Raw genomic sequence first — 16,548 nt, forward strand, 5'->3', positions numbered from 1 at the left:
CGGTATGTATGTATGTACATACTGTGATACTTCAGATGAATAGACGCAGGAATCTATCAAAAATACCCACTCAAAGAAGCTCGCTCTTGCGGTTTGACTCAATTTTTGTCTGCTTGGCCGAGTCATGACTCAGATTGGAGTTCGGTAACGATGGAGCTCTTGTCCAGAATGGAACATTTCCCGGGTTTCCAGGGTTTGTTGGTCTGCACGGATCTTGTGTTCAGAATAGAAATTTGGGAGAATTGGTTTGCCCCACTCTGGTCTGACTGGGCATAGGTTGCTGGGCTGTGTTTGCTGGTGGATCCTCCTGATCGCCAGTCTCGAAACCCACGCAGCCCTGCGTGACTGTTCGCTCACTCCGCTTTCTGGCCCTGCATTCAAGGCCGAATCCTTTAGGATTCCGCACTGCCTTGGCGGCTCGTCTCAACTTGTGCAAGACCGCTGCCCATGGTAGGAGATCGGAGGGAAGGTTTTCAAAACTGGGCCTCGAGTCGCTGTCTCTCTGCACGAGAGCCAACCACTGTTGGGGGCCAATGCGACCTTCACGCCACTCCCGTCGGTTATGGGCCGCGGGAGTGTGGGTGGGACATGCCCAAGTTTGCACCTTTTTTTAAAGGCCCAGTCGGTTACCGGTGATCTTTTCATTGGACAAGACGGCTCGACGGCCACGGCTGGGTAGGATTGAGTGGCCTGGGCCTCCACCATCCAAGGCAGCAGCATGGAGCCGCCGAGTCTTGAGCAGTTCTTGAGCCTTATAATAGTGAGGATGCCGTGGGCTGGTCCACTGGTCCGGTCCGTCGTCTACCCTAGTTGAGTCCACCTGAAAAAGCTTACTAGGACTCGAAGAGTGATACCCTCGTACCGCTAGGACTAGACGAGATTTCCGAGGCACCCACTTCTCAGTACCTTATCTCTCCCATACATAAACAACATTCCCTCCCGTCTATCTCTATTGATCCCTCGTCGTCTTCTACCGGAAACAACACACACCTCTTCTTGACTTTGAGACAAGAACCGCGACAATGCTTCGACCCATCACCCACGGCCTCCGCGGCCTCTCGGTGCGTCCCACACTCACCCCCTGCCTCGCCGTCCACCCCAACCGACAACATCTCGCTAACTCGGACCGCGTTTAGTTCCTCATGGCTCTCGTCGTCCTGGCCCTCGCGGCGAACCTGATCGCGATCCAGGTGTACGGGACGCCGCCCGTGACGACGCGCTACTGCACCTTTACGGGCGGCTTCGGCATGATCGTGGCCGCCGTGACCACCGTGTGCACCATCTTCCTGTCCTCCACCGTACCGGAGCTCGTCCCCATCGTGCTGGACGGCCTGGCGGGGCTCTTCTTCCTCGGCGGCGGCATTGTACGTTTTATTTCCTTTTTTCTCTTTGCTTTTCTTTTTTTTCCCTTTCCTCTTCTTTTTCTCTTCTTTTTCTTTTCTTTCTTTTCACTCCCTCCCCCCGTCACCCCCTTCCTCCCCCTTTACTACCCAGACCAACCAAACTAACTACCCCCACCCCCCTCACAGGCATGGGCCTACAGCCTCAAAGACACGGCCAACTGCAGCAACTACGACCAGATGCTCCTCAACCCGCTGCTGAACCAGGGCTCGCTGACGGTCGGCGACCGGACGGCCTACGGCGTGGTGGGCAGCGACGACGACGTCGAGACCGTCATGAACCGCCTCAAGGGCAACTGCCAGCGCGCCCAGGCCGACGAGGTCATCCAGTTCATCTGCTTCGGCATCGGCATCGCCCTGGTCGCCATCGGCCTGGTGCAGATGCGCCGGGGTCTTGGGGGCGGCGCGAGGCGAACCGGCGCGTATGTGTAGGTTCGTTCGTTCGTTGGTGAGAGGTAGTGCGGCGGGGGATTGGGGGCCGGGATTGGGTTGGAATTAGGGGCTGGGCTTGGGTTGGCGCTGATAATAACGGGAGCGGCAATGGAAGAGGGCTTGGACTTGACGTTAATGACTTTGGGAAGCTTGGATGGATGAATGAAGTTCGTGATACCAGGGTAGTTAGATACCACAACACAGCCACACATAGCTGGGACGTAATAGAAAGAGGAAATCATTAATATCGGGTATCCTACATGGCTAACAAAGCAAACTATTCCGACCGGAACCAACATGACCCATCCATCTTTCGTCATCCCATCGTCTCCCTTTCCCCGCCATCTCCGACATCCTGTCATCTGCCGCACATAGGTATCGTTCCCAAGACATCCCAGCCACCCTCCAGACATCATCATCTCCCCCCAGTATAAACCCACATCATCTAGACCGACATAATAAACGCCACAAACAACCCCCCCTAAAAGGCCTCTATCTCAGCCCATACCCTGATAACAACCACCCTACCGCCGCACACTACTAGCAACACTACTCATCGTGTCACTGATCTTCGTCCCCCAATCCCCAAACCACTTGGGCACCTCAATGCTCATGCGCACCCGCCCCTCAACAATCATATTCACCAGCCCAATAACGGCAAACGTCGTGCTCCCCAGGGCACGGAACACAGCCAAGCCCGCGACCGACCACAGAATAAAGCGCAGGTAGAAGTTATCACCGATAGAACTGCCCCCATAAGCCTCGCTGGCGCCCATAGCCAGCGTAGCATTCGCAATCAACCAGGTAACGACGACGTAGGTGCGGACGCTCTTGTAGTAGTCCTGCTGCAGCTGCTCGTCCGAGATGCCGGGGGGCGGGACCTCGACGCGGTCGCGCAGGTTGCGGAGGGCCTCGTCGTAGCCCGAGTCGATGTCGAGCTGCTCCGACGGCATCTCCAGCTCGACGGTGCTGCCCTGGCCGATGGCGCCGCCGAGGTCCGTCTTCATGACGTTGTCGCCCTTGGTGCCCCACGTGACGTCGTGCGTGTTGCAGAAGGCGTAGATCTGCAGGGTGCAAATGTAGGACGGGAGCAGGATGAGGTACTGCAGGAAGGAGGTGAACATGTGCCACGGGTCCAGATAGAGAAAAGACATAAAAAAGTACAGGCCCACGGTTGATGCCGTGGACACGATCAGGTTGGTGAAGGTGTTGTTGCCCATCGAGATGCTCGAGTCCTCGTCAGCGTCGTCTTTCATAGTGAATTGGCGGACGACAACGTAGATACAAGCGAACAAGGTGTAGGCCATAATGACGGCGTAGATGATCATTGAGGCCAGGTACATCTTCTTGGCACCCTGTGGCCGGTTGCCGAGCGAGAGGATGAACTGGGTCGAGATAAGGAGGACACAGACATAGCGGAGGATGATGAAGATGTACTTGGCCGCTCCGCCGAAGGGATCGACTTCGGGATCCGCGAGGCCGCCGGCGATGAAGTAGAAGGTCAGGTAGAAATTGGCGAGCGAGAGGTAGGTGAAGATCAACTGGATGAACTGGTACACAAATTCAATGTGCAGCAGGACTTTCCGCGCGATCGTGTGGTCCGTCGCCCAGATCTGCCTGAAGTGGACTAGCGAGTAGACGGCGGCAAAGAAGGCACCGTTGAGCCAACGGCGTCGCTGCGAGACAAACTCGGGGACGGTATCTATAAACTGTTAGAACTGGTTTCATACGAAAGGAGATCTGTGAACATACCAGGCACGTCCGTCTCGCCAGTGCACCCCTTGACATACTTCAACACCCATCTCTCGCCCCGCTTGGCCACCAGCTCCCAGCAGAGAATACGGTCCTCGGCGAGGTACATATTCGCCGTGAACACATCAGCATGTTGACCGTGCAAGGTCTCTCCCTTGAAGTACTGGCTGAGGGGTCCGTGACCGGTTTCGTCGTTTTGCAGCGCATGGTATCGGTAGGCGCTGAGAGCGCCGGGTAGTACCGTAATGTACCCGAACACGCTTTCCAGCGGCTTGTCCAGAATATTTGACAACTTGTACTCGAAGTTTTGAGAAGCCACCAGCGGGTTGAGGAGGTTCCTCCCCCAGGGGCCTTTCATCGCTTTGATCTCTCCGCAAGCGCCAGCCACGTTGGAGTCCGTGTCGAAGGCCTTCCACAGGTGGTAGAGGGACTTGCCGGCAGGCCGAGTGCCAACGTCTAGAAGGATACACACGTTCGGGTTCAGCGCCTTCCCGAAGGCGTTAAAGAACCAACGGTGAGAGTTGAGCTTCTTCTGGTTCTTCTCCTTGAGACAAAAGATCATCTGACAAGGTACGATCCCCTTCTCGGCGCCCTTGAACTTGAGATCCGAGTCGAGTGATACCTGCGTGGTGTACTCGTAAACGTGGGCCTTCGGTTGTTAGAAATCGCATAGGCTGTGATTGTTATGGAACTGAAACTTACCTGCACAGCCTTCTGGTTGACGTAGTTCTTGGCGATTCCGTGTTGGTATACACCCATGGCGGCGAGTGCGTCCAGGGTGCGCGGGTGGATCTTTTCGCGACCATCGGACACGATGCAGACGACGATTTTCTGCCAACCAAACTCTCCCCAGGTTCGACTGCGATTCCGGCTGCAAAAGTGGCTGATGTTCTTCATGACGGCGTGCATGGTGCGGGTGAAGCCGTACTCGTCCTCGTTGTACATGGTGATGCAGATGAACAGCTCCGTCTCGCGCGCCGTCCTCCCTATGCTCTGGCGCAGCTTGTAGCCTCTATCGACAAAGTCATCCGGGTCGCACGTCACGGCTGTGTAACGCATGTGGGTAAACTCGATCTCGTCTCGGCGTGGAAGGAAACTGTAGAGGATGGTCGGGATCTTGCACTCCAGGACCAGCTCGCCGTTGATCAACTGGACCTCCCTTCGCATCATCTGCGGCGCGCGAACACCGCGGCGCTCCTGCTTCCCCTCTGGCGCTGGTCCATACCGATCCGTCTTCTCATCATACGACACATCGGTAGCTTCATCGCTGAGCGTTACTTGCGACTCGGCGTAAGATCCATGGTACTGGTGTCTGCCTCCGCCAAGATCCGACTCAGGGGCAAAGACATCGTCCGGGTCCTCGGTAAGCGGGATGCTCACGGTGATATCGTCAGCAAACGACTGGGTAGAGCCGTGTTGGCCAGCCGAAAACAAAGGCGCAGGAGGCAGAGGCCGCCTAGGGCTGCCACCATATGTCGAAGCGGGTGTGCCGGGCCGGGGGCTGCCGTTGATGTCTGCAGGTTCGTATCGGTTGCTAGCGGGCGGTGGTCGGCCATACTCGGAAGAGTCGCGAATGGGGCTCCAAGGTCGAGTTGGCGACCCGTTATCCATGGCAGAGTTGTAGGAGCTAAAGGAGGGTTCTGGAGGAGGCATGTGAGGCGGATCCAGGATCGATTGGCGAGAGTCGAGCGAGGGCTCGTAGGCGGGTCTAGTTCGCCTCCTGGTATTGTCTTGATATGAGCGCATGCTTGGTTTTGGGGTGAGGTGTTCTTCTTTAGGAGACTCGGAGTCGCATCGAGCCTGGAACCGCGTCCTTTTCCTTGAGGATGGGCCCTCCGGAATGGCGGGCAAGCTCACTGAAACTTGCTGAACAGTGGGCGGCTCTGGTTGTTTCTTTCTCTGCAGGCGTACGGTTGAGCAGCTACCAGCGGCCTTGCCGCCGGCGACTTTCTCCTCCAGAGTAGGCTTCGGCCGCGGGCCCGTAGGGACTAGAGCGCCGGCCGAAGCGGGGGTTTTGTTCCTGTGCGACATTGATCTCTCTGGGCGCACCCCGAGAGCAAGGAGCATCTCAGGCGTCGCTTTCTCAGTAGTGGGCAAGTGCACTCGCTGGAGTGGTTGCAATGACGGGAGGGAAAGAGGAGGAGTAATAGGAATCTGTGGTAAGACATACGGCCGTGGGTCATAGCTGGCGGGTTCCTCCATGGAAGTTAGCAGGCGCACGCCAGCGCCATGTCCCGGCGTGCCAGTGGGCGTCGAGTCGTCCATATCGTCATACGGTGGGAGGCTGTACTCGGGGGGCGGCTGCCGGGCGGGCAAACGTCGGTCGTCCATAGTGGCTGCTGCTGTGGCGGCGATGCCGCGATGACAAAAAGGTGCCTTTGAGACACGCGCTCAGTGGTTGTGTCGCGCAGCTCGGTTGGAATGTGCGAGAAACTAATTGCGATTGTCGCGCGCCGTCTGTAAGGGAGAGCCTGTGGAATGCGAAGTTCCGAATTTGGGCGCAATTCTCGAGGTGTTGATTGATACCTAACTAGTTGATCACTCCTAGCTGCGCGGTGGTTGCTGGCAATTGAAGAGAAAAATCGGAAAAATGGTGATGAAGAAGTCCTAAACTCGGCTAGTGATCGTGGAGCCCCAGATCAACGAAGTGGAAATGCGATGCCCTGGACTTTGCAGGAGCTGGAGGGGCTCCTTCTGGCTCTTGTTTGGTCGCTCCTTCGCAAAGTTTGTTGTCCGGGCAACTACGCAAGTCATCACGGTTGAGACCCACTCATCCCGCAGGGCAGCCAAGCCATTCGTCGATCAGTGGCGCTTGCGATTGCGCAAAACCCCAGACTCCAGGTCCGCCAAGAATTCCATTCAGCCCAGAACAGGAACCAGGACTCGGCACCGCCGGCACCGGAGCATGGCGCAGCGGACGTTACGCGCGTAACTCTCCCTAACCAGCAGTGCATCAACAACAACAATAATAAGCAAAACACCAACGGAAAAAGAAACAGACATGTTCAACTGTATTTTTGACGCCCAAGGCAATGATGGTAGCGTAAAGTAACGTAATAACGAGTAACTAAATGCAGTGCTCAAAATCTCAAATGCATGCGCCCGCGAATTCAGGTAATCTACAAACTCCTCCCACGGCCTTCCCATGTCTTAACATTTTTATTCCTCGTCAGATTCCTCTTCGGCAACCTGTAGCAATCTCAGTTAGCATCAAAACACAGCAGAATTGTCAGTCAGGAGAAGAACTCACCCCCTCGTGGAAGTCCCGACCCTCCTTCGTCTCCTTGATGATACCGGCACGAATAGTCCAATCACCAAAACGCTCGCCCTCGTTGCGCTCCTGGGCGTACCGCTTGAGCATGGGCTTCATGATCTCGAGGATCTCATCCTCCTTGATGCTGGAGCGGTACAGCTTGTTCAGGCGCTGGCCGTGGTAGCCGCCGCCGAGGTACATGTTGTAGGCGCCAAAGGCCTTGCCGACGAAGGCGACCTCGGCCAGCCAGGGGCGGGCGCACCCGTTGGGGCAGCCCGTCATGCGCATGACGATGGAGTCCTGCCGCAGGCCGTTCTCCTCCAGGCAGCCCTCCAGCTTGGAGATCAGCACGGGCAGGTAGCGCTCCGACTCGGCCATGGCGAGGCCGCAGGTCGGGAAGGCGACGCAGGCCGACGAGCTCAGGCGCAGCGCCGAGAACTGCAGGTTGTCCAGCTTGTACTCGGCCATGAGCGCCTTGAGAGCCGGCACGTCCTCGTCGGCGACGTTGCTGAGGATCAGGTGCTGGTTGGGCGTGAGGCGGAACTCGCCCTTGTGCACCTTGGCGATCTCGCGCAGGCCCGTCTTCATACGGAACTCGGCCGTGTCCTCGACCCGGCCGTTCTCGATGAAGAAGGTGAAGTGGTTCAGGCCGTGCTCGTCCTTGGTCCACCCGAACGTGTCGACGTTGCTGTCGAAATGGAAGGGCCGTGCCGGCTGGAACTGTTTGCCCCAGTGCTCCTCGACCTTGCCGCGGAACACATCGACGCCCATGTCGTCGATGGTGTACTTGAGCCTGGCGTGCTTGCGGTTCTTGCGGTCGCCAAAGTCGCGCTGCACCAGCATCACCTTCTCGCAGGCAATGTGCACCTCGTCGGCCTTGACAAAGCCGAGGGTCCGGCCGACTTGCGGGTAGGTCTTCTTGTTGTTGTGCGTAGCGCCCATACCACCACCGGCCAGCAGGTTGAACCCCTCGAGGTTGCCATCGCTGCCCTTGATGGCGATGAGGCCAATGTCGTGCGCGTAGACGTCGACGTCGTTGTGCGGTGGGATGGCGATCGAGATCTTGAACTTGCGGGGTAGATAGGTAGGTCCGTAGAGCGGCTCAAAGTCCTGCACCGCCTCACCGGCAACCTGCGTCTTCTTGTCGTCGTCGTCCGTGAGCCAAATCTCGTGGTACGCCGTTGTCGCGGGTAGCAAGTGGTCGCTGATCTTCTGGGAGCAGGCGTACACCTCCCGGTGGTACTTGGACTGTGAGGGAAGCGGGCTGCACATGACGTTGCGGTTGACGTCGCCGCAGGCGGCGATGGTGGTCATCAGGGACCGGTTGATGGCCTGCATGGCAGGCTTGAGCTTGCCCTTGACGACGCCGTGGAACTGGAACGTTTGCCGAGTGGTCAGCTTCATGGTCTCGTTGCCGAGCTCATTGCTGATGTCGTCCATCTGGATCCATTGCTTAGCCGTCGACACACCACCCGGCAGTCTGCACCGGATCATGAACGAGTAGGCGGGTTCCAGGCCCTGAGCCTTGCGCTCGTCACGGAGATCACGGTCGTCCTGCATATACGTGCCGTGGAACTTGGTCAGCTGCTGGTTCGAGGCGTTGATGGCGCCCGTCGACGTGTCCTTCAGTTCCTCCGCGATGTTGCCACGAAGGTAGTTGGACGCAATCTTGATGTCCTCATTGGTGATCGGGGGCGGCTCATCCGGAAGGCCCTCGACATTGGCCACGCCGAGAGCTTCCCAGAGCTTGGGTTCCCACTCCTGGTAACCCGTTTGGTATCCATCCGGATCCTGGTCGTCACCGAGCCCGATATCCGCCAGCCTTGTCGCGCCAAAGTTAGCCAGCACCCGGTCGAGGTCCTTGCCGGGCTTGTTGTAGTACACGCGGTCCTCCTTGCGGGGCCAGTAGTGGCTGTCACCGAGTGCGAAGACGGAGAATCTGACCGAAGCCAGGTCGAGCTCGGTGTTGTCCTTGATGGCATCCCAGAACGGCTTGCCGTTTTGCGGGAACTCACCCTGACCGGCTGTTGAGGTGAGGATGACGATGTTCTCCTCGGTTGGTAGGTCCTCAACGGGGTAGTCTTCCATCGCCATGACGGTGGTCTTCAGGCCACGGGCCCTGCCCCTGGTACCTAACCGCTTCGCCAGAGACTGTGCGTTGCCGTTGTCGGAACCGAACAGGATGGTGAGTGGCGCGCCAAACAAGCCCTCGAGCAGCTGGTTGTACGCGTCCTTGGCCTGCCTCTTCTGCTGCGCCCGGATCTCGGTTCCGAAATCCTCTGACAGGACGCCGCCGAATTGCGGGTCACTCCGCATCATCTGGGTCAGGCGGTTGTCCCTGTCCAGGAACTCCTTCAATTCCTTCTTGATCCGTTCGGAATCCAGGGAGAAGTTGGGTTCACCCTTCTTCTCGTTCTCCGGGTTCCACCGGTACAGGGGCCAGTAGCCAATATCGACGGCCTTCTTCGTCTCCTGGAGAACCGTCAGAGCAGAGTCGTGCTCGCCAAAGTATGGCAGGTACGCCAGGACAATCGAGGGGCCGTTGAACTTGTCGGCCTCGTCCATGGCCTGGAGGACCTGGGTGTACGAGCTGTAGACAGCCGTCGACGCAACGTAGGCATTGCCAAAATTCATGGCGTAGAGACCAATGTCCTTCTTTCTCCGGTTGGCGTCGGCGGCAGCACGCTCCGAGTAGGGGGTGGAGTCGATGATCAGGAGGTTGACGTTCTCGCCGGAAGCCAGGACATGGTGCACGCCCGAGTTACCGAGATCGTACGACCAGGCGTCAGACCCGACAAGCCACAGCGACTGCTTGCGGAGGAAATGCTTGTTGGCCAGCAGCGACTTCGACAGAGTCGAGTTGTCGAGAGTGAGCTTAGAAACGGCGTCTTCAGCAGCCTCCTCGGCCTTCTTCACATCATCGGCGTTGGCAACCCAGTTCGCCAATGCCCGCTTGGGGTTCTCGGTCAGGAACCGGCCCGAGCTAGCCGCGCTCTTGACCTCGCCAACAAACTTCTTCCTCCTCTCTTTCCTGGCGAGCAGGGATCCGAAGCCGTACTCGGGGGTCGCCGAGATGGTATTGGAGATGCCGGCATTGTCGGACTCGAGAGAGTTGGCAATGAATGTCCTGGTGCCGAACAGTTGGGTAAGGATTTTGGTGTAGGCAGTCTCGAGGGTGGGCTTCTCCAATCCAGACTCGGGAGCCTGCTCGGGGGCTTCCCGCTCGCCAACCTCCAAGTTTTGCACCGGCTTGTCGGAAGTGAGGTTCTGGAAGACGCCACGGAGTGCTTGCTGAACCGTTTCTTTGGAAATGTACCCAAGCTGGTGGCCTACAATGGTCTCGACACCGCCGGCAGCGCTTTTGACCGACGTCAGGACGTCGATGAGAACGGGTCCCCACTTTGTCGTCTTCCTCGAGACCTGCTCAAGGACGGCGACCTTCTTCACTGATTTAGGGATGACTTCAAGCAGCTTCGCGCCCAGCCAGGGGCGGTATAGCCTCGGGATGATCAAGCCCGCATTGGCGAACGAGTCATCCGTCTGCGCTTGAGTGATGGCGTCCGAAAACAAGGCCACATCTGACCCGAAGAGGAAGAGGCAGGTTTCAGCCTTGGGGGCCCCCCTCCACTCGAACGTGCTGTATTGCCTCCCCACAAGATCGCTGAGCTGGGCCCAGATAGAGGTAACGTAGTTGTGGATATCTTCGGACGAAACGATGGGGGGTGCGGGTTCGATCGTAGTCGCGGCTGATGGGAGAGGTGGTGAGCTGGCTGCGCTCTGTTGGCTAGACTTCACAGAGGACTGAGAAGTAATGGTAGGGGAACCGGGCTCAGCAGCCGCGGATGCTGGTACGCTGTTGACAGCAGCAGCAGTCCCTGCGGGCAGAGACTCAGGCTGGTCCGAGACAACAGCGACTCGCCCATCGTCGGCATAAATGTTGGAGCCAGCAATAGGAGCAGACTGGAACCTCCGCACATTATCCAAGTTGATGACATTGCGGATGACATCGGCACTAGCGACATCGATGGGCTCATTACTAGCGCTGGAGCTGGGGTCGAAGAAGTGGATGACGCCCTTGCCGGAGCGGATAGCCAGGGCATGCGCCGTCAGGGCAATATCATGGGCTTCCTGCAGCGACCATGACTGCAAGAATGTCCACCCAGAATTCCGGATCGATGTGATGGCCGAGTAGTCGGGGAAGCTCTTCGGCGCAAGGGCAACATGGAGCACTACTGGGAGGTGTGCGAGCTTGTAGAGGTGGGCAATCGAGGGCAGCAGGATGGAGGATGTCGTCGTCACCGAAACCAGGCGGCCGGAGCGGATGGGGGTAAAGACGGAGAGGAGAGGGTCGGTGTTGTGCCTCACGGATTGGACCTCGGGCACCGCATCGCTGGTCTTTGCGACCAAGCTGGGCGTCTTTTTTGCCGCGAGCTGCTTGAGAGAGGTCGAGAACTCGGAATCGGAGCCCAGCGAGGGTTGCACTGAAACGACCACGTCGCTCGCGAGATATGCGATTGCGGCGACTACACAATCCAATTGTCAGTTCTACCATGCATAAAATACACATTAATTGCAGCTGCCATCCAAACACCCTGTATCGCAACTCCTTGTGCCATCCCATCCATCGTCAATGGGACAATGTCAATGACGGGGCATGTTGGAGATTGACGGCGACTGCGGGGCACCACCACTTGGGTTGGCGGGGCAGGAACTCCAAACTGATCGCACTTACCAGCCTCTTCGGGTGTCCTCAGCTTGAGGTCTGCCATCGTGCAACAATATCACGAGCAGGATGGAGTTGACGGAAAAGAGTGCAGCATCACAGGGAAACAAGCCGTGTTTTTCTTTTTTTCTGTTTAAAACCCTCAAAAGACCCTGACTCTTTATGGCAGGCCCAGAAGCTGGTGGCAGGCAATTAAAGGCCCTATATCGGCCCCGCAGTCCTCCCAAATTTGTCGGCTGGGGAAGCAGCGCGCGAGAGGTGAGCGATTGCGTGATCGCCCTAGCGCCTCAGATCCCGGGTTTTGCCCAGAGCCCCCAGATCATCCAGCGAATTGCGCGCGTGGGATTTCAACGTCGCTTTGTCATGAATGCCCCCCTAGAGCTCCGCTGGTTCGTTGCGTGATGGTTCTGTATCCAGGGTTGTCCTCCCCACTAACAAAATACCGTGGTATCTGCTACATATTTTGTTAAAACGGCGTACTCTCGGGGGCTCGCTCTTTTCCCGACTCCCTCGACTTCCCTCCCCTCCACGTTGTGAGGCTCTCACGATGCCGACCGATAGCCGCCGAGCCGCCGAGCCGTTTACTGTCTCCGTTGAAGACCGCAAGGTGTCAACAATGGCGTCAGCAAGCCTCTTCCTTTAACCCGCAAACATGGGCGGAGAATGGCATGGGTAGGACTCAACAGGCCACCACGTGCAGGAAGTTTAGTCAACTTTCCCAACACTTGCAGTCAGTTTATCAGCAACATCCTCGGGCACCCCGAGACTGCCATGGGTGATATCCCGTATTAATGTATCCGTCGAGGTTTATCCACTCTACGAAGTACTCCTCGCTCATGCAATCGAATCCCCAAATCCCAAAAAATAAGAACGCCAACCAACCAACCATGCAGTCCGATCCAGCCAGTCGACACCTTAGCACCACCACAATTAGTCCCCCGCCCCCGTCAAACGCAGCCACGTGCGTCGGTTCAACCCGCGCTTCCCCCCACTGCGGCATATCTCACTCTACTCTCGGGTGCTCCTGAACTTGGAATTGACCTGCCGCGCCCATTCCTCGTCCTCCTTCTTGCCACCCAGCCAATACCCCCTCCCAATGCAGACCATCGCCCTACCCAGCTTGCCCCTCCACCCCTCGCCAAGCGGCGCGCCCACGGCAAACGGGTCCGGCGACACGCCAGCAACCTCCTCCGACTCGGGCATACTCTCACGCACAAACCGTAGCAGCACCGTGCGGGCGTAGGCCATGACGACCAGGCTGAAGTAGAACCGAATGAGCGTAAACGCGACGATGAGGACCATGCTGGCGGCGGTGTCGTGGACGCCGGTACCGGCCTGGACCTGCGCCTGCTGGCCTTCGTCGTGCTGCACGTCGCCGTTGCTCGGCGACGTCGCGGCGTCGTCCTCGGCGCCCGCGGGGCCCTTGGTGTCGTGAAACGCCGCCAGGTACCAGGTCGTCGCGAACGCCGCCGTGTACGCCGCGCTGACCAGCGTGTCCACCGCGTATACCCACGCGAGCGCGAGGTTGGGCAGCGGGCTCTGCCGCCGCACGTGTGGCAGGCAGATGGCCAGCGCGGCGAGCACGAGGATCGAGCCGAGGTAGGCGGTTACTTGCAGCGCCGACAGCGAGTAGCCCGTGAAGAGCGTGAGCAGGCCGTACAGGCCCGTCGCTTTGTTGAAGATGAGCGCGGTCGAGATTAGCTCGGTGCCCGTCTGGAGGGACATGAATCCGAGGCAGGCCTGCGTTTGTCGTCGCATCGCGGCGCCTGGTCAGCAGGGTCCTCTGGTGTGGTGGTGTTTTGCGACAGGGGCAAACGGGGAAGAAGGCAAGCGGAAACGAACCTTGGGGCGGGGCAGCCGCAGCCACGAACACCTCGATGTTGACGACATGTTGGAAACCGGGTTTGTTGTTCTCAATTGCTGTGGTTTGTGTGTGTTTTTTTGAACCAGCAGCGTCATTCCAGTGTTGCAGGTCGCATGTTGGACCCAAAGCTTCCCTTCGACCAAGTCTCAAAGGTGGAGCGGCCTCTCTTGGCCGCGTCGGTCATCCTCCAACCCACTCGCTTTCGGATGCATCGGCACAAACTGACCTCACCCGAGGGGCATGTGGGGCCTTTCAGGGTTTGGGCAACCCTGATACCAATGATTGGCTGCTTCGGGACGAACTCCCTTCCCGGGCCGAGTTCCTCTGGCTGAGCGAGCCCCTGAATGTGGTAACTTTGCTACCTATTAAACTTTATTAAATCCTATGGGCGTTGAGGATAGATGGAGCGAAGCATCAACCCTCCTCCTCATTTGTACCATCCTCCAACGCATTAAAGAGATCCATAGGTAAGTACGAATAGCTTAATTAGGTAGTTATTTGGTTGGGAAAGGGTACGGATGAATGAAAGAGAGAACTTGGAAGTCATCTTCTAAACTACCTAAACTTGTACTTTCTATTGTATGACAGCTGCCTCTCGAGTCTTGCTGTTATCCTGTGTAAGGTAAACCGTAATTGTTCAGGTTGTTCCACGTTTGTACGGTTTCTCCCCCCCCCCCCCCCCCCCCCCCCTGGATTAGTCGTTGCCTGCATGTCTCGTCCCGACCAGAAAACTGTCCATATCATCATAGCCCATATAAAGACCAGTCCATCTGAGGCTAACGCCACCTCTCCAGAAAACGGCTTTCGTCCCCATGCTATAATACCCAACCCGTCCGTTGATGTCCAACGGGGCGATTAGGGGATAGAGTATCAGAGAGACCCGATGTCCAAAACGACGATTTGGCTCAGGCGGCTCAGGCGAACCAGGCACGTCGGCTCATGCTCGCAACGACGATACTATTGGCCTCAGTTTTGGATGTAATTTTACCATTGGACAGGGAAAGGGAGATCAGGTCTGTCTGCATGAAGCTAATGCAGACAGCATAGTTCTATGGTTACCCCTCCGGTGCCTCCTTCGTGATTCGTTCTTGCTCTGCCATTTTCCTTCTCTGCCTTTTTCCTCCATTGCCTCCCGCGGACTTTTTCCCGTCTATATATCTTCACCCCTACCCACCCTTCTGCGTCTTCCCCCTCTCCTCTTTCTCTCCGCTGCCAGTTTCCCCATCCTCTTTTCTCGGGTCTCGAACATGGAAGACTTTCGAACTTTGGTGGAGTCGTTGAAGAGCCGTTTGTGGGATAGTGATGTCGCTGCAATTGCTACTAACTCAACCAAGGATTTTGATATTCTGCTCGGCGATATCCAACACCACACCGCCGCCCGGCTCTTGTACACCAGGCCTCTCGACCAGCCTCTCACTCGGCGAGATTACCAAAGTGCTAAAGCATTTTTGATCCGTATTTACGACGACGAAGGGGTCGAGAGGAAATGGGGTGAGAAGGTCGGTTACTTCAAGCAGCTAAACCCCGAATCACTTGCCGTGGCCGTAATTCTCTGGAATGGAGACAAGGCCCTTCGCCATGCAACTGAAACCATCCGGGCCCTTTGTCAAGGGGCCGAGAAGATCTCGAAGTGGTCACCTTGGCCTCGCGACGAAAGGCTGAAAACGCTCGTCCAAAGGTATCAACAACAGGCCGCGCCATCCACTGTTGCCTCCTCGGCCGGCCCAAACTCCATTGGGACCATCTGACCTGATGAGCAGTAAGCTTCTTTGATACGTTTCCCCTCCAGTCAGCTAAAAAGCATCGCCTCAGGCGCGCCTCAGAACCCACAAACTTCAACCGCGCCCACTACGTCTTATGATCGGACACACCAGCCCGTTACCGGCGGTCCCTTGCCACTGCCGCCAGTGGCAAATCCCGCCGCCCCTCCCAGCCCTCTGCCAGCGATAGAAGAAACTTCGCATGTGGTCCGGGGCCGGCAAACGTCGGGCAACCAGAGGAAAGGACGGAGAGAAGACCAGGTGGGAGGCGTTTTGTCGGAGGGTAAGCTTACTTGGAGCCGTGATGGGATCCGTTCGGTAAGATCTGACTTTTACTAGCGACAGGTACAGCTATCGCCCAACCTCTGGTGTCCCAGCCGCAAAGACTCGAGTCCTACGGTGCATATCCCGGTCTAGTTCTTCCGTCGCGGAATTTTGAACACCCCTTCGCGAAAATTCGGGATCCACTGGATGTCCGGTGACTCCGGTCTAAGAGCGATACCGAGATCCTGGATGCGGTGAGAGAGGAAATTGGCAAGGATCTGGCAAGTACCTACATTCATGACCCGAGTTGCATGTGCCCGGTGGTGGCCGGGCACTAATTCCGTATCCATCCAGCCCGACGAAGAGAGGTCAAGACTCCAGTTTCGAATGGACACAAACAGGGGGGAAACCTATGTCGCAGCCGTGATCGAATTTCCGGCTGGATATAGGGAGGCTGTGGTTGTGAATGGACAAATTGAAGTGGGACAAAGGAGCAATACGGAACTGTACTTCACTTCGAAAGTGGGAGATTTCGGAGAGCGCCCACCGACATATTTCATCCATCGGGGATAATCGACGTGAGTAAGGCGTCTACACCGGTGATAAGGAGGACCACTCGACCCGCACTGCGGGCACGGAAGGACCATCGGCAATGGCTGATCCGCCCAACGGCAGAGGCGAGAAAAGAAAATGACATGAAAAGGAGTCCATTGTGGACCATGGAGGGAGGCTCGGGGCTTAGTAGGGAGCCGGGGATGGGGCTATTGTATTGGCGAGCCTGGATCAAACAACTGTCATGGAAATAGGTAGGTGGTAACTTTCCCGTTCCGCGCCGATAACATAGCCTCCGAACCTTCCACCACTGTTGGGTCCATGCCCGTGAGGTCCCTTCGATGTGAACTAATGCGGCTGGCAGATCCTCCCGGCCTTTGAGGACCCTAGTTCCACAAGCCGGACGTTACTTGGACCACCCCCGGGGTGAGAATGACATTCGGTGGAATTTGTCAGACTGCGGCACAAACCCGAGCCCCCAAGTCCTCGCATCAGCCTCATGCTCAAACCCCGCTTGCTCTGCTTATAAAGCTAGCAACGGCATAGGT

The 16,548-nt window shown here is 57.3% G+C and overlaps 5 protein-coding genes across 5 annotated transcripts; 2 read left to right on the top strand and 3 right to left on the bottom strand.

Annotated features, from left to right (window-relative positions):
• The first annotated feature begins 528 nt into the window (after positions 1-528).
• Positions 529-2,078, top strand: B0H64DRAFT_398851 (marvel domain-containing protein). The gene is made up of 3 exons (XM_062803987.1): positions 529-1,061; positions 1,137-1,364; positions 1,530-2,078. Exons 1-3 carry the CDS (start codon positions 1,023-1,025, stop codon positions 1,830-1,832), a joined length of 570 nt encoding a protein of 189 aa, XP_062657378.1. The 5' UTR covers positions 529-1,022; the 3' UTR covers positions 1,833-2,078.
• Positions 2,079-6,283, bottom strand: B0H64DRAFT_424939 (glycosyltransferase family 2 protein). Its single transcript, XM_062805667.1, has 4 exons — positions 5,755-6,283; positions 4,287-5,304; positions 3,585-4,233; positions 2,079-3,534 (listed from the first exon to the last, which is right to left on the bottom strand). Exons 1-4 carry the CDS (start codon positions 5,913-5,915, stop codon positions 2,357-2,359), a joined length of 3,006 nt encoding a protein of 1,001 aa, XP_062657379.1. The 5' UTR covers positions 5,916-6,283; the 3' UTR covers positions 2,079-2,356.
• Positions 6,284-6,743: 460 nt separating this feature from the next.
• On the bottom strand, positions 6,744-11,606 carry B0H64DRAFT_442966 (uncharacterized protein; the record flags this gene model as incomplete). Its single annotated transcript, XM_062806680.1, has 3 exons — positions 6,744-6,773; positions 6,835-11,360; positions 11,570-11,606. 3 exons carry the CDS (start codon positions 11,604-11,606, stop codon positions 6,744-6,746), a joined length of 4,593 nt encoding a protein of 1,530 aa, XP_062657380.1.
• Positions 11,607-12,568: 962 nt separating this feature from the next.
• B0H64DRAFT_374729 (Inositolphosphorylceramide synthase subunit Kei1-domain-containing protein) lies at positions 12,569-13,450 on the bottom strand (the record flags this gene model as incomplete). The annotated part of the gene is made up of 2 exons (XM_062802364.1): positions 12,569-13,300; positions 13,403-13,450. 2 exons carry the CDS (start codon positions 13,448-13,450, stop codon positions 12,569-12,571), a joined length of 780 nt encoding a protein of 259 aa, XP_062657381.1.
• A 1,095-nt stretch (positions 13,451-14,545) lies between these two features.
• On the top strand, positions 14,546-15,457 carry B0H64DRAFT_174209 (uncharacterized protein). Its single transcript, XM_062798817.1, has 2 exons — positions 14,546-15,183; positions 15,237-15,457. The coding sequence occupies exon 1, from the start codon at positions 14,672-14,674 to the stop codon at positions 15,170-15,172; it is 501 nt and encodes a 166-aa protein (XP_062657382.1). The 5' UTR covers positions 14,546-14,671; the 3' UTR covers positions 15,173-15,183; positions 15,237-15,457.
• The last annotated feature ends 1,091 nt before the right edge of the window (positions 15,458-16,548 follow it).

Source organism: Chaetomium fimeti, assembly GCF_033439085.1.
Source record: "Chaetomium fimeti strain CBS 168.71 chromosome Unknown B0H64scaffold_5, whole genome shotgun sequence".
NCBI lineage: Eukaryota > Fungi > Ascomycota > Sordariomycetes > Sordariales > Chaetomiaceae > Chaetomium > Chaetomium fimeti.